This window comes from Teleopsis dalmanni, chromosome X, assembly GCF_002237135.1.
Source record: "Teleopsis dalmanni isolate 2A chromosome X, ASM223713v2, whole genome shotgun sequence".
NCBI classification, from domain to species: Eukaryota; Metazoa; Arthropoda; class Insecta; order Diptera; family Diopsidae; genus Teleopsis; species Teleopsis dalmanni.
This window is the reverse complement of record NC_051848.1, coordinates 56,432,293-56,453,292: the sequence shown is the minus strand read 5'-3', so window position 1 is coordinate 56,453,292 and position 21,000 is coordinate 56,432,293. Positions and strand designations below refer to the sequence as shown.

Below are 21,000 nucleotides of genomic sequence, written 5' to 3'. Positions count from 1 at the left end.
TAGACATAATAAAAGTGACCCTTTAAAAATAATAATAAGTTTTATTTTGCGATTCTCGAAAATAAAACGCATGTATTGCAATTTATATCTGTTTTGCAGTAATAAATTGCGTTTTATTTTTATTTTTTATTTTAGACAATATAAGACATAATAGCTATTTTTGCGTTTTTCGTTTTTAAGATTAGAATAATAATTATATTATACGTTTTTATTTTATATCTTTATTTGAGTGTGAAAAAAAAAAAGGCAAATGCTAACTTTTATTTTTGAAAAAATAAAAGGCAAATGATAACTTTTATTTTTGAAAAATACAACATAAGGCAAAGTTAAGCTATTATTTTTCGAGTTCAATTTTAAAAAACGAATTTATGTATAGCACATACACTATATGAAAGATGGGTGTTGTTAGAATGACAACAACTTACTAATATTAGCATTTACTCAACTTTTTAATGATTAATTTTTTGTTGAAAGTTTTTATAATAACTATTGTTACCGGTTTCCGGTTTAAATGTGTGTGTTTCTTCAATACATTAAATAAAGTACGAATATGGGCAATTCAGTACAGCTACACAAACATGACTCAACTAGGAGCATTTCCTACAAATGACTAACCGATTAGCTAGTATCTGGGCAAATGACTGTTTAGTACTTTATATAATGCAAAATTAAAGTATAAGTAAAGAAATAATATTGAGTGCTTGGGAATTACTCATTGTTTTGGTTAACAAACCATATTATTGAAAATGCATTTGTGGGGGCTTCAATAAAGGTGTAAATAAATAAATTGATGTTGACCAGTATCTAATGTCAACCAGACAGTATTTGTTACATAGAGTGCGTCCTTAAAAACAATTTTCGGAAATAGATTTATGTGACGTATACTTACAAATACGGTTTCAGTTTCAAGTAGTGCTAGTTGTGAACTAGTTGCAAATTTTACGCGAACTTGGAGAAAAGGAAAATTTTGTCGTCAGTTATTGTCCAATGAGTTACCAGTTATCTGGCGTAAGAGTCACCAAAAATTTGTGACAGTCAACACTTATTGAAAAGTTTGAAGCTTTATTCAGTAAGATTAATTATTATTACTTTTTAATTCCAAATTATTAATTATTTTGTAGCACGGTGACATAAAACGTTAAGTTTAAATAGACTACCATGAGGAATTGCCAATTAACTTAGCCACAGACGCATCATCTTAAAAAGTCACTGCAGTAATTCCAATAACGTTTCTGAAATGAAACCGGTGGTGGTGCTTAACAAAGGAACTAATTGTGGCGACTTGTAACTAGTGGTGATTTGAAACCCTATTTAAACTTAAAGTGATCTTTAATTAGGTCCGATGACCTAATATTTTTTCAGATCTAAGCTTCTTGAGCTACACTCACTAGTGCTACAGTCCTTGCGTATAACAGTATTGGATTACTGCACAATGGGCAGTAGGTTTTAATCAAGATGAAAGAAAGATATATTGTTAAAGACATAGAGAGGATCTATTCTAATTAATTAACATTATTATATATATAGCATTATTTTTATTTATCATTTTCAAAATGACGGAACGTTACAATTTTGTGAATAAATTCTCAATTTTAACTTTTTGTCTAATACTGAGAAAGGCTTAGCATAAGAATAACAATATCTAAAAGTACATATTAATAAAGTAATTAAAAATATTTAAAAGAATATTCTTTACACAACTGTTTTCGATCTGATATATACAAAGTGGCTGGAGGAAGTCCAGTACAATTATATACATACATCGTGGGCTGAACCTGGGTATATTTCCATTGATTTTATATGCAAGTAAATTGTGTTCAAATTAATCTGATTAATCTGATTGACAATGGCCCACAGCTTATATCTGAAGTGCTCTAAAAAACCTTATGTTCGCATGTTTAAAAAAGAATTAATTTGTTGGGGTACTACTAGGCGAGTACGTACCACAACATACTCAAGTCTAAAGGAATGTTATAGCACCAGCAAAAGTGTTTCATAGCTCTTCAGCCTTAACTATTTTGTCACAAATGTTTAGTACGAAACTATCTAAATTTGCTGAAGGAAAGTTAGACACCAAGTTTACTCATAATCAAAGTGTTTATGATAGCAATGGAAATTGAATAACGGGCGCAATGGGCGGAAGTCTCTGTAACGTGATGTTGCTAAAACCGAAGGACTTTACAAAAGTTGTCAAATTCAGTTGTAATTTTAAGTTGACAAGAGAGGAAGCACAGAAACACAACAGTTTGGTTATGCATATAAGTCTCCATATTGATATGGAGATCACCGATAAAAGTTTACAATGAGCAATAGCTTGTTTCAGCGAAACAATCATATTTTTGATTCCAGTGATGTGTTGATGTTTGATAGCTATTGGAACTTAACCAGTTAATCGTCTTGTGGAAAAAGAAAATATTGAAAATATGAATGAGAGATGGATATGACATGAAGGATGAAGGATTTGGATTACTTAAGTTTCGTATTCGAAAATGGTTAGATTGACTCGAGTAAACCTATCAAAAATTTCAGACTTATGTTAGCCTGTATCATTACAGGCGTAGTCATGTAGTGTGTATATATGAAAATGGCCGGTAAGAAAAATGTGTGATTTAGTACCCGCTGATAGAAGACGCAGTAAAGAACTCGGCATTTGGCGCTACCATTTGTCGCTAAATGGTTAGGTTGGATCAGTGGCTTTGTATTCAAGAAACCTCACTTGAGCATAAATAATGGCGTTAGTTCATATATAGATTGGAAGGTCAGTATAAGATTGACACCAGAAAAACATAACAACTCCTTCATTAGGTATTGGTGAACCAACTTGAGAATTTTATGAATTTGGCTAAGTTCCTAATATTGCCCCAGAAGATTTTTGATCTTTTAGTATCTTAAGAGAATAGATTTAGCCTCATAGCATCCCTATCGCCTTCCTATTATGCAGTAGCCCATCAGCACTGATTCCGTAGTGCTGAGCAGGTTCCGCTATAGTTGAAGCAACTGATTGATACGTTTTTTGTCTAAATTAGACTAGGTTAACATAGAGATCTGACAGCAAGATACGTCAGGCCAGTACTTGTTGGCTATGCTCAGATATTTTGTTTAATTGCCAGTTTAACTGTTGCAAGTAGAATGCCAATATTTGAGAAGTGAATGTCGGAGAAGAGTGCCTGCCTTGGCAAAGACGTCTACCATGCAATTGCCAGACTTGTCCCTATATTCTTAAACTCATATGAGTTGGATTTTGATATGTCTAGCTAAATCATTGAGGGAAGTACGGCTGTATTGAGTTATAATTATTATGGTTGAAGTGCCTACTAGCGACTTAAAATTTATTTCCAATGTAGATATTTTCATGGTACGATATTCTATATGGACCTTTTAACAAAGTTTTCTCAAATCACGAATGGAATCTCGCCATTTTGTTGTAAAATATAGTGAAAAGGTTACAATTAAAGAGACCACATACCCAAAAAACAGGTTTCAGAAATCAACCTAAGCAAATGTTGGGTAAGCCTAACGTAGACGCCTCCGCGAGATGTTTAAGATTACATCTAAACGAGATAACAATTCCGTTTAAGTTGCTAAATTGTAAACATTTGTTGGTGTTATATGAATGCTGACAAATTCCAATACATAAGTATATATATAAATATATATATATATATGTATGACATATATATAAAGAATTTTATGAAATTTGAATTTAATGGAAATTAATATGAATCATACTTGTATAAACACTTTTTTTCACATATTATAAATTTTTGAACTGAATTTCTGTTCTAGAGAACACTATTAAAGAAATGAAATTATAATAACCGAAAAGCATTAAGGTCACTTTATATGAATACTAAGAATGTTGATAAAAGTAAAAAAAATCAAGCAAGTTAACGTCCAACCACAGCAAATACCGCACATGTTATGGTAGATATATTTCAGTTTAGTCAAAGTCCAACAATTTGTGGTGCAGGATCAAAAGCCAAAATTATATAGTTTAAATAAATTACTTAACATTTCAATAAAATATAATAAAATATAATAAAAAATAATAGCATAAAATGTGGCGAAATATTATTTATGTTTTTGTGGTACAAATATGTTTGATTAAATCCAATATTGCAAGTTTTGATTACGATTTTGGAAGCAGTGAAACCGATACTTTTATCTGCTCACCACCATGCCCCGAAAACTCTTTCTGTGTTGAAGGAAATTTGTGTGAATGCTCTAAAGGTTACTTTAATAATTACTCTTTTAATGACGATATTATCTGTGAACCTTTGGATAATTGTGGGCTTGGATATACATGGAATGAAGACAAGCAGAGTTGTATGAAATCAGAATATACCACACAGATTTCTGGAACTACAACTACAAAAAATATTATTCACTTACTTAGTAGTACTACACCTAAGGCGCTTGACTTAAACAACGATTATGATCAAAAGAATTCAAAAAGTTATATGTCCACAACCAAGAGCTTGGATAACGATGTGACTACTGACAACAAACCAGAATGTTCACCGAATTATATATATCAAGATGGAGAGTGCCGATTTAATAAATTAAATGATTTTGTATGTATCGGGATTTGTGGTGAAAATGAACAATGTGTTCGTCACAATGAATGTGATTGTATTCCAGGATTTTCACGGTCTGAAGGCGACTGCATCCTTGATGAAAGTAGCAGCAGTAAGAAGTTATTAGATGTTGATAAAAATTATAATATAGTGACTGATTTTGTGCTGGCGTTAGGCATAGCGTGTGTTACATTAGCATTTATAATATTATTAATCGTTTTATATAGAAAGCTTGTTAAATGTAAATAATAAAAATAATAATGTTAATAAAAAGTTAAAACGTTAATTTTATGTGACAGAATTGTTAACAATTAATTAATAAAAAGACATGTATGTGCACCATATAATATATATAATATACGTATATATTTTTTTATTTAATTAAAATTCTTTTTTTGTGTATACTCTCATCAAAGTAATTTTGTGACATCAATAACTCGCACTTCCATGGCTCGAATTTTCTATAACTTGAACTAAAAAGAGTGCAACAGGGTTTTAGAGAGCAAATTACATACAATTCTGTTTCTATAACTCGAACTGTTATAACGTGCGAATAGGAATATGGGAAAATGCATTATATAAGTCGAATTTTTTTTTTTTAAGTATAAATCCATTTTGGTGTTATGGGAAGTCCCTTCTTCAAACCCAAATGTTTAATATTTTCTTTCTTATGTTGCTTCTATTTGCAAATGCCAATCGCTGGCACCGTGGTTTAAAAAGTAAATAAAATAACTTCAAATTCTACTCTTAACAATTATATTGAACTTTTCTTACAGGTTATATATCAACCTTTCTTACAGATGACGATATTATTGAGCATTATAGCTCTGAATTAGTAGCTCCGACTCTAAGCGCAACGAAAAGTGATGATGAGAATCCGGTGGATGAAATTATTCATCAGCCTTCGAAGAATGAAGTAGAAGATTTATTCAAAATTCTGAATTCTTATTTGCAAACTTTTGATACTACAACTGATGATATAGTTAATAAACCTTATAGTGATTAGGTTTGAAATAAATTGGAGTCTCTGCTAAGGCCAAGGATAGCATCAACCTTGATGTGATCAGGATCAATGAATCTTTTTAACTGTCGCATGCCGGTTTGGGCTCTCCAGTGTTCAAGTAGATGTTGTTTCTCCCGTTCACATAATAAGCTATTTGCGAAGCTATTTGTCACCTCGCAAAAGGGCTCTGGAACAATGAAAGGAGTACATGCACCCTTCTTTGCTAGGGAGTCTGCTATTTCATTTCCCACATGTCCTTCGTGTCCCGGTACCCACATAAGAGTAACATAGTTCCTCGATGCTAGGATGTAGAGAAGTTGAAAGCATTCCTAGAGACCAACTTTGATTGAAATAAGGATTTTGCTAAAAATTTTAGAGCTGCTTGGAGTAGATATTAACCTGCTAAAGTTCCGCATGATTTAATTTACTATCTACTACAATGAAAACAAACTCCGATGTATTGTATTGGTAGGCTCTGGTACAATAAAGTGAGTACATTGCCAACCAATGTTCTTTACTCCTTGTTTCTTATTTAACGACGCTACAACCATCCAAATTGATGGTTGTTTCTTTAAAATGATTGATGTATCATACCGATCATTTTAGATTTTTTTTTTATTTTTTTTTTGGATTGACAGATATTACAAAAGATACAAAACTGTATCTACAGCAACTAGTTATGGCTGACTAGCGAGCCGTTTACATCGATTGACTTATATACTATTATGTACATTATATAAATTATGTGTATTATATATTATATTATATATTAAATATAATATATTATATATTATATATTATATATTATATATTATAAATTATATTTTATATATTATATTTTATATATTATATATTTTATATAATATTATATACCTCGTTTAATGGCCGCCTCGTTTAATGGAATTTCGTTTTACGGTCTACGTTTTTGGAACGACTTAAGGCTGTTAAGCGAAGTCCAGGTGTATATTGATTGACTATTATATCGATCAACTGATGATAAAAATGGTAGTTTTTTTAATTTGAAAACCTCATATAATTGATGTTGAACTTGTAAATAATTTTATTTGTTTTTTATATCCATTGCCATCTTGGAATAATTAGAATACAATGCAACTTTATGAAACGCTAAATAAAAGAAATATTAAATAAAATAATATAAATAAAATATAAGAAGAAACAATCCATCGATGAGTTCTTGAACTTATCTTAGTTTCTTTGAAATATTATTGGGTTAATAATTTTTTTAATATGAATTAACTTTACTTTACAACGTAATACTTTCTGAAGTTTTTATCGTTATTTATTTCAAAGCCTAAATAAAAAAAAATTTTAACTGTTGTTTAAAAAAAGGTCTGGAAAAAGAATTTCAAGTATTTTGTTCTTATCAGCTTATCACCTCAAATGGGAACTCTTATGAATGCGGAAAAATAAATTAAAAAAATATGAGGAACTGTATGATTCATTTAATAAATTTTTGAATTTATTTTTAAAAATATATATGGAAAAAAATGAAAATAAAAATATTAAATAAATTAATTTTAGAATTACTTATGGTATATCTATTAGAAATAACTACAAATAATTCACATGTGCTAAGTTCAACTTCAGAATTATCGATGATATATTTAAATTCATATTTTACAGAACTTATCAGTTCTTTGTATATTAAAAGACTGTGAAAGCAAGAGCAAATGTGCCTCAGTGAAAAATAAAGAAAAAGATATTAAAAATTGTTTACGAGAAATGATAGTGAAGGGGTAAACATATTTTCAATATATGGTATGAACGTTATTGTACCATTGGATGTTTCCATTTTGAGGGGATGTGAGGCAATGCGTATATTTGCTATAATTCGTTTCAGTAAAGATAAATTTTAGTGGAAAGTATTTACTCAGAAGACTTTACATATCAGTGGTTCATTTTTTGTCATACAAGCTGCATTTCAAAATGCTGAAGTTAGACTTAATATGCATAAATTTAGTGCTACTTGTGTTAAATTATTTTTCAAAACACACAGAATCTTACCATGTACAATACTCGATGTTAGAAACCACAACTCTAAAATCGGGCAGAAAATCAAATTACCATATAATTAACTCGAAAATCTTAGAAGATCTTCAAACAGCAGAATTAAACTTAAATATGAATATCCCGCAGTGTCTATTGGGATATGAAAGACGTGGTGAGATTTGTGTACCCATCTGTGCAGTACCTTGTAGATTACATACGTTTTGCTCAGCACCAAATACTTGTAACTGTGCGCAAGGTTACCACAATGCAGGAAATTCTTCTGGAGAATGTGTGCCTGAGTGCATGACAACCTGTGGGTCTAATGCTCACTGTAGGAAACCAAATGTTTGTGCTTGTAACACAGGATACGTGCTGGTTGATTTGCAAAAATGTGTAAAGCGTTGCAGATCCGATTTCTTATGGAATGATATAGCTCAAGATTGTATACCTATATTGCCAGCGGCTTCTCAACTTATTGCAGAAGAAATGGATTTGTACTTACCTGCCGTAAACGAAAATGTAGCTTTAGTATCTGATAATAATTTAAACTTGCTAAGCCGGAATAATAGTTACCTGACTTTGAATGCTGACGTTGTGACGAATACAACTGATGGCAATGATCTTGTCAACACAAAAAATTGGTTCAATATTTCGACATTTTTCGTGGGTTTTGGTACAATAGTCACGATATGCCTTCTATTGGTTAGTTTACAGTATTACAAAAGAATGGATGATGCCCTGCGATTACCAATTATTCAAGGTAAATCATTCATTATAATATATATAATTGATATAATTTTTTAAACAAAAATATGTGTTATGTTCGATTAAAGATATTATTCTCCAGCTACAGTAATCAAGCTACAGTAATTGATTTTTTAATCATATAACAATTAATCTTAATTATGGTTTCTTAGCAAAAGATATAAACAATTTTATTGTTAAATGAATGATGGAATAAACTGACTATTTCTAATCTCAACAACAGGGATTAAAACGTCAGTTTTTCTGTAATTTTCAAGTAAACGGCACATCTGCGGTACCTCTTCTTCAATCTTTAATACTGATTTTGGTCTATTTGTAAGATCAGCGTATTATTTTCATTTCGGGTAAACGAAGGCAAAGAGGGCCTTCGTGGAGGTGGAACATAGAGCTCAAGTGATTTGGAAGCTAGCTAACCTTCTTGTTTTGTCAATTGATTTTGTGTAGCTCACCTTTTTAGTTGTTTGCTAACAGAAGGCAGCTCCGATAGACTGCTCTACAGCATTGAACACTTCCGATGTCGGAGGTGATAATCTTAGTTTTGAGAAGAACCTCTACAAATTTCACTAAATTATCATCATGTTTTAGATTTGAAAGCGATTTTATGATGCCATTAGGGCAGACATTGTTGAAAGTGCAGTCGATATCCAGAAATGATCAACTTGTAAAATGAATACATAGAGCGCTGTATCGATAGATTTGTCTTTAGTATATGCATGCTGCGATGTAAAGAGAAATACTGGATTAATAGTGTTCCTGATGTGTAGGTGAAGAACCTTTTTCAGTACTTTCAGAAGAAAGGAAGACAAGTTGATGTGCTTATAGTCCTTGACGTTAGATTGTACTTCCTCCCTGCTTTTTGAATAAATATTGCTCGAGTGATTCTTCACCAACTGGGAATATAAAGCAGTTTACAATAACTATTGTATATGTTAAGAAGCCAGGGAACGTTCACATATTCACTCTGTTGAAATTCATAGGAGATTTATGTGATTTAAAAGTTTGAATGGCCCACCTGATTTGAGTATTTGTCACTTGAAAAGGGTTGATATTTGATTATCAGAGCTGCATTCCTTGAAGTGTGGGTGTCTAGAAGGATTTCGAGAGTCTCTTTGCTAGAGGTGGTTCGGTGACCACTTGTTAACTATTGGCAATTTAGGGTTTTGTGAGTGGAGTTGAGAATTTTGTGTAGTCGGCTGGATGCAGAAGAAGTTTCAATGTCACCGCAGAGTCATTTCTAGGCTGTCCTTTTGGCCCGCTTTATCGCGTACTTAAATTTCCTTTGCTTTTCTTTATATAATGCCCAGTTTCTTGTAACTTTGGCACCATTGAAGAGTGTTTTACATGTTTTTCGTAGGTCTGCAATAGTCAAGTTTCACTTTTTATACTTTTTACAGATTTATGAGATTCATACTGAGAGCTTCCTTTTTGTAACGCATCTTTTCAATTGAAATATGGATCGACTAAATTTCATTTGTTTAATTTCCTAAGCAAAGTTTAGAGTCACTCACCTTTAGGTGCATAATGGCTACTGTTTGGGTTCAAATTTTTTCCCAAGATCTGCACTTTTAAAATACTTTTTACTATTTGTGTATATTTTATTTTATTTTAAAGAAGGTAGGTATGAGATAAGTGTTCAAAAGATTATTCAATTTAAAGATATGGTAATTTATATAATGGCTTTTCTCTTTAGAGAGAACTTTATATGGTACTCTGTCTCAAGAAATTATCTCTCTTGTTTTGCCGTTAAAGTCGAAAACATCCTAGATAACTTCGATTTAAACCTCCTCATTCATTCAATACTATTTAAAAAATAAATAAATTAAAAAGTTTCTTAAAAATATATTATTTATGTATTTCCAGTACCTGGTGAGCGTTACGGGGATTATCCATTAGATCGCAGTCAAATAATGGTGTATTAGAAGTGAATTTAAAGTCAAGTGTTAAAACTGTTTTATATATTGTAATATGCAAATAATATTTTTGATTATAATTTTTTGAATAATTCTTTAATCAATTATTGTAGTGTATAATTCTTAAATGTATTGAAAAAAAATATTTTTTTAATTAAATATATATTCACAAATTTGTAAAACAAATGTTTTGTTGCAAAAAGATACAATTTTAATATTTGAGTCTTGGAAAAAATAACATACCATGTTTTGAACTGACATTACTTACCAATTACCAATCACTGAAGAATTTATACTGCCACATGTATCTAAAGATGTCAAAGATGTAATATAATAATTTATATTATAAAATTCGTGGACTCCAAATTCCCCACAGATATATGGTGGGTTGTAGTGACAAGCCATTAAATAACTTCGATGTACTTCAAGTAATGATTTTTAGCCATTTTGCCACGATATTTCTCGCAAGAATCCAAAAAATAGAAGAAGTATCTTCCTAGAAACCTATTTCATACGGGTGCTTAAGCCGGGCATTAACAGAGAAAGTGTTTTATGGTTTCTTTTTCCTGCAGGTTTCCACAACTTCTGCAATAAAGATAAATAGGAGTACCCAGTTTCTCTGTGTGTCCCAATGCAGAAAAAAATTGCCGAAAAAACTGTAGTAAGACTTACGCGGTCTCTTTTGACGAGTTCCCAGGATCTATTTTTGTTATAGGTGGACTATGTTAACCTGGAGGTTGCACATGACTTAAGTGCCTTCCATATAATATTGACAAGTTGAAAAAACTAGAGGTAAGTACTTCTCTTAATGGTGTCTAGGGTGATATAAACCAGTGCTGTCAGAGGTGCATCCAGGGAAGCACCAGAGCGAGCTAAACTGTCAGCTTTCTCGTTCCCTTCCTATTTCCAGCAACTTGGATTAGAGTGATGTCAACCAATCAACTAAGCTGTTGATTGCCTCGCTACATTCTTTTACTATCTTTGATTTTGTGATGAAGGATTCAAGGGCTTTGATTGCGACCTAGCTGTCAATGAAAATGGCAACACCACAAATATCTTTGATGTTACTTGCAATTTGCCGACAAGCTTCTCTAATCGCTAAGATTTGAAAAACCATGGCCTTATTAGGTACCCCAAGAGAATTGTTTATGTTTGCAGATGCTGAGTAGATTCTTGCTTCTACCCTGCAGTTAATTTTCGAGCCATCCGTTTAAATTGAGATATCATGTAGACACGGATTCAGATAATCCGATGTCATTCAATACAGACAGTTTGGAACTGTATCTAGACTATGTCCATGTGTTCGTTTCGTCTTGACGCCTATCCCTTTCAGCCTAACAGGGATGTTACAAACGATATTTATGATGTGAAGAACGATATTATTTATGTATAATATCGGGATGAATCCCCCATTTTTTGCCGAACATTCTTTTGCAAAAGTAGAAAGCTACACAAACTTTCTTGATTCGAAGATAGAGATTACTATCCAGATTACTATAGTTTTAACTGTTGCCGGTTTAATAAAGGCAACTTGAAAGCCGTTTTAAGTATCAAGGGTAAACCCCATTATTTTGGTTTTCCTTGGGTTAATACCTAGTTCACAGTCTGTGGCCCAAATACTTATCTTAACCAAGGCTCTTTGCATAATATTGACTATTAAATTAGGGAATATAATATAATATAGATATATAGCTTCTTTATACTACTCACAATGGTTCATCGAATCCTGTCTTGCTTTACAAATTGGTGGAAATATTTCACATAAACAATTTGACCAGCCCTACTGTTTATTAAAAAATATGAATTATAAAGTTACGGACAGACGGACAATATATAAAATAAAATTATACAATATGAAAATACAATGTATTTATTATATTATATATATTTTTCACATGTGTTTTTTTTATACATATTTCTTACATATTATTAAATGTACATTGAATTTTTATAAATATTTATATGATGTACATACATATGTTTTACTTATATAAAACATTATATATATATATATATACATATATAATTTTTTAAATATATTTATTTATATATTTATATACATATCTATACACATATTTATTTATATATATATATCTATATATATATATTTATATATATTATATATATATATACATACATTATTTAAATATTTGTATATTTATATATACATGTTTTACATATTTCTTATAGATATGTAGCTTAAAATAATTTTACATTTATATGTATTGCTAATTATAAATATATCGTTAACTTTTTGTACTAATACCACTCCCGAGATCTTTGAAAAAATTTGGTAATAAATTTTATAAATGATATGATACGACATCTTAACTTTTACCATAAGAAAAATTAATCTTCGTTTTTAAAATACTATATTCTCAATGTATACAAGAAATGTATACTATTGTTTCAAAAAAATTTTTTTTAATATTTTTGAGTTTTTTTTTACTTTTATATATTATAGATAAAAGACAGATTCTGATTTAAACACACAAAAAGATTTCAAATAAAATCAAAGTTTAATTGATACTCGGATTCTTAGAATTCGTTCAATATATTATTTTAAAACATTTTTTCGATAATGGTTTCCAATCATCATTTTAGCTATGAAGGCACTCGAATAATATCAGCCTTTTTGGAGAAGTTAACCAAACCGTACTGATTTTCTGTGAAAAGTACTTCAATATGAGTTTTTAGAAATTAAAATAAAGTAATGCAACTTACCTAACTTTCCTACATTATAGGTTTTCTTTCTAGCAATGTAACACATCGTTAACAAAATAATAAATATTAATGGCATAATTATCGCAACAATTATCCAAAGAAATCTACTTTTGATTTTAGTGTAAGAAGCTTCAAATACAGACTTGCATTCTCCAAAACTGTTAGCGACATAGCCATCGAAACATATGCAAACATTGAACTCATTACAATATCCATTTAAACAGTCTATCGTTGAATTATCAGTTGCTAAGCAAATAGGTAAACAATATACGACATCTTTAATAATCTCGCTCCGATATCCCTTGCTGCAGCTGCACATATCATTAATACAGCTACCATTGTGGCAACTAGTGGAACAGTCCTTCAAAGCTTCAAGTTGTCTTGCTGTTGTAATATGACTCTTAACCCTATCGTCTCCTTCTTCTTCCGTATTGTTCCGATCATATGCCATGTACTGATAATCGAACTCACCAGAGTCGTCAATAATATTAGTTTCTTCTTTACTCTCATCCATTTCTTCTTCACTCTCATCTATCAGCTTCGTGTAAGTTGAAGATTTATATAGTATATTATTGGTATACTGTTCAGTGTTACCGTATATTTCTGAGCTGCCTGTATTGATAATAATCGCTTCACAAGTATTATATTCAGATTTATTATAGCCAGGAAAACATGTACAAGTATCAGGTGCTACACATACACCATGCTGGCAGCCTCCTTCACAAAATGGATCACATGAGTAGTTAGATACTTTTACATAACCTTCGGTGCATTCACAGAGATCTGGTTGTGTACAATATCCATTAATACAAGGTTCATTACAGATGGGTTCACAAGTATTGTTCATCGATCTTGAATAACCTTCGTCGCAACCGCATACACCAGGCATATCACAGAAACCATTTAGGCAGCCACTTTCACAAATTGGATCACATAAGTAGTAAGATGGTTCGAGAGTCTTATCTTCAGATTTACTATAGCCAGGAAAACATACACAAGTATCAGGTGCTACACATACACCATGCTGGCAGTCTCCTTCACAAAATGGGTCACATGAGTAGTTAGATACTTTTATATAACCTTCGGTACATTCACAGAGATCTGGTTGTGCACAATATCCATTAATACAAGGTTCATTACAGATGGGTTCACAAGTATTGTTCATCGATCTTGAATAACCTTCGTCGCAACCGCATACACCAGGCATATCACAGAAACCATTTAGGCAGCCACTTTCACAAATTGGATCACATAAGTAGTAAGATGGTTCGAGAGTCTTATCTTCAGATTTACTATAGCCAGGAAAACATACACAAGTATCAGGTGCTACACATACACCATGCTGGCAGTCTCCTTCACAAAATGGGTCACATGAGTAGTTAGATACTTTTATATAACCTTCGGTACATTCACAGAGATCTGGTTGTGCACAATATCCATTAATACAAGGTTCATTACAGATGGGTTCACAAGTATTGTTCATCGATCTTGAATAACCTTCGTCGCAACCGCATACACCAGGCATATCACAGAAACCATTTAGGCAGCCACTTTCACAAATTGGATCACATAAGTAGTAAGATGGTTCGAGAGTTTTATCTTCAGATTTACTATAGCCAGGAAAACATACACAAGTATCAGGTGCTACACATACACCATGCTGGCAGTCTCCTTCACAAAATGGGTCACATGAGTAGTTAGATACTTTTATATAACCTTCGGTACATTCACAGAGATCTGGTTGTGCACAATATCCATTAATACAAGGTTCATTACAGATGGGTTCGCAGGTGTTGTTTACTGATTTTGAGTAACCCTCGTTGCATTTGCATACACCAGGCGTATCGCAGAAACCATTTAGGCAACCATTTTCACAAATTGGATCACATGAGTACTTATTTGCCTTTGAATAATCTTTGTAGCATTCGCAGAGATCCGGTTGTGCACAATATCCATTAATACAAGGTTCATTACAGATGGGTTCGCAGGTGTTGTTTACTGATTTTGAATATCCTTCATTGCATTCGCATACATCAGGTTTTGCACAATATCCGTTTATACAACCATTAGCGCAATGTGGAGAACAAGTATTATCTAGTAATTTGTGAAATCCATTGTTGCACTCACATGTTTCAGGGGAATGGCAATAACCATTAACACAGCTCTTGGTACATACAGGCCTACATACATTTTCAGTTTCCTTTTCGTATCCCTTATTGCATTCACATTTACCGGGAGCAGCACACACTCCATTAATGCACTCATCCACGCAGAATGGTTCACATTGTTTACTCTTGGATTTTACATAACCGCGTTTACATTCGCATTGATCTGGACTACGACAAATACCATTTTCGCAACCATTGCTGCATATGGGTGTACATATGCCACTATCATTCATTTTATATCCACTGTCGCAAGTACAAATATTAGGCGCGGAACAGTAACCATGGTCACATTTTATTTTACAAATGGGATCACAAAGATTCGTGGTGATATTGAGTGAGTAACCTTCGTGACATGCACACGTTTTTGGTGATGCACAATATCCATTTTTGCAATCATTGTCGCATTTTGGCTGACACTGGCCTTCCGCATTCAATTCGTAGTTCGAATAACAAACGCATTTACCTGGAGCATTGCAATATCCATGATCACAAGTACCACAGTCTGGCACACAACTGTACGGGAATAAATAATTAAAAATCCATATATTCATTCGAAATAAAACAAAGTATATGCCCACCCCAAAGTGACGTCACGCTTGTATCCTTTCTTGCACTCACACTTATTAGGCCCCACGCAAATCGCATTTTTACATAATTGCGAACAAATTGGTACACATTTTGACTTTACTCTTCTATAACCAGGACAGCAAAACTGTATTGTTTAAAGTATAAGTTTTTCATATACGTACATATAATCATTTCCTAACTGCGTGCTTACTTACGATTCTTCTACCGTTCGCATCCCTAGGCGGAACTTCTTTAATTACTCCATTTATTTTATAGCAAAATTTAGCACCAACAGCGCTCATCAATAAAGAGAAAGTTATAACACCAACCAAATGCATTTCTACACGTCTGTTCCTCAACGTCCAATTGGCATTAGAGTTTAAATTAAACTGTCGCCGATTACTCTACATTTGTAAAATCATTGCCTGGCAAAAAATTATTACTTAGGCATACACATATCGATATGTTTATACAGGGTGCCTCTCACCAAGTAACTTGAATTTAAGTCAACTTAATTAACGGAAAACATTTAACCAGACGAAAGGATCCATTTTCAATATAAATTGAATGAAAAGGTGCCTAATCTGATCGCTGGAATCACTCAGTCAAAATTTTGTAACATTAAAAAAAATTTCCATCAAACAACTCAAGTCATAGCATATATCAAATATCAAATTTCACTTCATTAAACATTTCCTAAAATCGGTGCCTAATTTATTAATGTGCTAAGTATCGTTAGGAAACACTCTGTATATTGAAATATACATAATATACACAATGAGTTATTTTTGCGATTGTTATACTTTAAAATATATATATGTGTTATAGTTTCAAAGTTACATATACATCCGCTCTCGATATATAACTTTGAAGCCTTATCATGTTATTCATATATGCAAATGGTTGAGTGGTGCTGGCATTTGCGACCGACTCAAAAGAGCTGCAAGGCGCTTTGTTTTCATATATAAAAAATTAATAAACTAGGTGACATATATGTATATATATATATACATTGCACATAAGTACAACGAAGATGCCCTGAATGTTATTACACTTCGTTAGGTATATTAACTTTATTAAAGTAGCGTTCCTCTATGCACTTTCAATATACCATATATAATATAGATTGAACTGTTTTTAGTTTTCTGGATTTAATCCAGTACAATATATTTCAAATTCTCTTCCTTATAAGTAATTATGCTGAAGCACATAAACTGAGACTTTAACACCATTTTAGAAGCATCATCCCATCTTAAAACAGAAGGACTAATACTTCGGTTTCAACGAACTAAGTCGTTTGATTTGTTATCCTAATACATTAATCATTATAAGTAAGATATTTCATTATAAGTATCTAGACTAATGTCGACTATTATAAGTGCCCCCCATATCAATACTACTAATTCGTTCAAGTAGTCTAGGTGCAATTTCAATAATAAGAAGAAAAAAAATAAAATAATAGTAAATAAATAATTATCAAACTTAGCAAGAGAAAACTGAGGTTGCTGGCTGATGAACTGAAGAAACGCTTTTGTCTGCGCTACCATCTTTATAAGGCAGAATTCTCTTCTAAGAAGTAATGTAAATTATGAAGATTATGAAATATAGCTGTAGAAATATACTTCCATTCTATTGAATAAGACTCCGTGTTATATTCCGTGTATTTAGAGGACAATTCTGGCAAAGATCGTTAAAAGACTTGCTTAAGATCTTTGTAAGACCCACCCTAAAATCGTTTGTAAGATTTTAGCTATTCTGTCACAAAAGTGACGGAAGTGACAGATTTTTATCATTTGTAATTCGTGGTAGAAAGCTGTTTTGTTCTCTTACTTTTGTGATGAAACCAAAAAACAGTTGTTAATCGCTATCGCATGCAAGCAAATAATTCAATTTTAAAACAAAAGTGATGGAATGCCGCAAAATGTATGTTCCATTATTATTACATTATTATTATTATGCTATTAATGCATATAACATAATAGTGGAAAGACTCGACTAGTACCTATTATCCCTGGCACGCAGGTACATAAACCGTTGACACATTTATCACTCCCCCCCCCCCCCCTAATTTCCTACATGCCGAAGAACTTAATTTTGAGATTCTATAAGTTCTATTTTACCGGCCTACCCAATTCCTTGCTCTCTATTTCGACGAGAAATAGATAATAGATAATCCTGCTGTATAATCGCGGATATCATAACCATCCTCATAGAGCGCAACGTTAGTGGTCGCTCCTCCAAGGTAGCTCCCTAGGCAATTTTCTATCTTCTCTAACTTTAACTCTCTAGCGTCCTCACTCATAACTTAGATAAATTTGTAACCACAAATATTAAGCTCCTATTACCGTCAACAGAACTTTACTGAGAGCTTCTATTTCAATTATATTCTATTATATTCTAATTAAGTAATAGATCAATATATTTAAACCATAGGGCAAGAATCGAGTTTATTGTTAGCTAACATACAATGTTCAATTGTATACCTTTTTTACACATCACACGTTCCTTAAAATGTATCTTAAGTATAAACATTTATTGTATCTTCTTTATATACCGTTATAAATTATACAAATTCTTGACACCAATTACCGATTGGTAGGTATGTCCAACCCAGCTATATATATAAGTGTCATGTAAAGAGATTATCTACAAATTTCTCATGTCGGCGAGGATTAGGTTTTGTAACAACAGAATAATAATAAGATAATATTATATATAATATTTTATAATATCTTATTATATAATATTTATAATATATATAATACTATGTGCGGATATGTCGGTATATCTATCTGTAACTATTTTTTATTTCGGTTTTATTTTATATTCAGAATATATGAGCAGTTTTAAGTCAGCAGAAGTATACACTTATAAAATTTGTGTATATTCCCTATAGAGTACTATACATCCAAAGTTTAGCGTTTTATTGCTCAGAATGTTGTCCTTTAAGTTAAAGAAATGTGTTCCTTTTAAATCTCGTAAAGACTTTTCAAGATAATATCAAACTCAAAACAGGATCATTTATGATATTTTGTATATACTTTCATATATAAAAATTTAATTTTATATATAACGACGTTGTATTAACCGTTAATTAGGTATCAGGGAACATTGATCACTTCAGATATAATTTTGAACTTTTATACGTATAAAATTTAGCTGTTAGTGTTTGTAAGTGAATACTAGTAGATTTATATTAGTAAGCAAGGTAATTATACTGTTCAAAAGTGGGAAGAATCTAATATATAGGTTTCACCCTAAACTTACAAAATACATGTTAATTTAGAAAATGAGAAAGGGGAGCTATATCATATATATATACACATGTACACATATATATGTAAATATTTCTTGCTATTAAATAATGTAATAAAATTAAATAATATTTTACAATAATATATATTAAAATACAACTTAAATAATTATTCACTTTTTATCTAACATTATAGTATATTTAATATAAATCCCTAAGTTTTTTAGAAAACAACTTGCGCCAGTTATATGCAATTCAAATCATTATATTCAAAGTCAAGGTTTCCTGACTAATAGTCAAGGCAACAAAGATACGAGCTTCATTTCATTAAATATTTATATATATTATAAATTTTTTACACTATATCTTGACCTCAAATAAAATGAAGATAAAGGGACTGTATCAAAAAAGTTTATATGTTTTGCGGTTCATAATTTCTGTTCATTGTGAAATATCAAGTCTTTAATATTTACATTTAGGGGAACATTCAGCGATTCTATAGTGAATTAATATTTATTTATATCATCTTTGTTTGAATTTTTTAATGGTTGAGTAACTTGGGAAGTATAATATATGGGTACACAATAGTCCCTCTTGTAGCGTCTCTTCACCGGCTAAACTTCAATATGACTAACCTGTGTTTGCAATTTATGGAATGCGCGCCTAATAGGAACACAGTGTGATCAAATTAAAATTAGATAATCACAGTTTTTCTGGTATTTTCTGAACCAGTATAAATATGTATATATATAAATATGTTAATTGGAAAAAATTTGAATTTTAAACACAAAATAAAAAAAATCATAAAAAAATCTTCAGACTTTCAATAATCATAGAGTTTCACCTATTTAAAAATGATACCTAATTAGTATATCTCATGATAAGTCGTCTGTACTAATTGCGAGAACCTAACCATTTATATAAATTCTCTGTAAATACATATTTTTCTGAATTAAAATATGTGCCACACCTGTTAACGCTGATAGCAACCCTATCATCAGGCCAAAATGCGAATGAACCATTCTGAAACGGACTATGATTTGGAACTTAAAATGTCAAAACGCTTTGATTTGCATTAAAATTATCTAAAGTAACAAAAATACTTGAAAATTACTAGTTACATTAAATGGGTGTGTGCGAAGTCAGATAAAATACCTGTCATCAAATTAAAATTCCGAAAGGACCCATTATTCACAACCTTCTGACTGTATTGGTCAGGATTGCCAAATGAAGGATTGCATTTTAAAATGGCAGGGCAATACTTTTTAGTTCCAACATTATTTTGTGATTGAGTTGTCAATTATAAATTTGGACACAAACGCGTAATGACAAAAAAATTGAACTGTGCTATGTCACAGGCACTCTTTCTGACCTAAATGAGCTAAAAATTTTGTACATGTCTATTCGGTATTGGTATCATTTATGCATTTATTTTCCTGTTTAGTGAGTGGGCTAAAATCACCCCAATTTCTGATGGTTAGCCATCTTAGGATCACCGTTCAAAACTCGGTCGTTCAGAACTCGAAGCCCAAATGTCTGTTTTTTGTTGTTGTTTAGTCTTTTGAGTATAGCTTTCCGCCTGTGTGTTCTCAGTTGCCATCCTTACTGTTGTGTTACTGCATCTGCTATTATTGGAGACACCCTTCTTGGTTATGTGAATTGTGGTAGTGCTTTACGTGTCTCTTCCAAATGTTTAAAGCACCACATGGTTTGTGTTAAAATTGTTTTTACCGTATTTTGATTACTTGAACGTATGTCATATATTATGCATATACAAGGTGGGTAGTAGAACGAGTTCTTCTCTGATGCGATTACAGTGCAAGAATTTATAGTGTGTATTGTACGATGTAGGGAGTATTTGCCAGCTAAAAATTTTGCAAATATTCTAGTAAGTATCCGTAGCCGTCAAGTATCTGAGCCATATGGTAGCTCAAATCATCATAATTTTTTATCAAGCTTTCTTCATCCTATTCTATGAGGAATCAGCGCTTTGAAGACGAGTGAAATAGTACTTTTAGTCACT

General features: G+C 31.6%; 2 protein-coding genes across 2 annotated transcripts; one reads left to right on the top strand and one right to left on the bottom strand.

Annotated features, from left to right (window-relative positions):
* Positions 1-7,493: 7,493 nt before the first annotated feature.
* LOC119687481 lies at positions 7,494-10,316 on the top strand. The gene is made up of 2 exons (XM_038101810.1): positions 7,494-8,350; positions 10,216-10,316. Exons 1-2 carry the CDS (start codon positions 7,528-7,530, stop codon positions 10,272-10,274), a joined length of 882 nt encoding a protein of 293 aa, XP_037957738.1. The 5' UTR covers positions 7,494-7,527; the 3' UTR covers positions 10,275-10,316.
* A 2,400-nt stretch (positions 10,317-12,716) lies between these two features.
* LOC119687475 (fibrillin-2-like) lies at positions 12,717-16,121 on the bottom strand. The gene is made up of 4 exons (XM_038101804.1): positions 15,940-16,121; positions 15,736-15,869; positions 12,990-15,670; positions 12,717-12,931 (listed from the first exon to the last, which is right to left on the bottom strand). The coding sequence occupies exons 1-4, from the start codon at positions 16,060-16,062 to the stop codon at positions 12,870-12,872; spliced, it is 3,000 nt and encodes a 999-aa protein (XP_037957732.1). The 5' UTR covers positions 16,063-16,121; the 3' UTR covers positions 12,717-12,869.
* Positions 16,122-21,000: the final 4,879 nt, after the last annotated feature.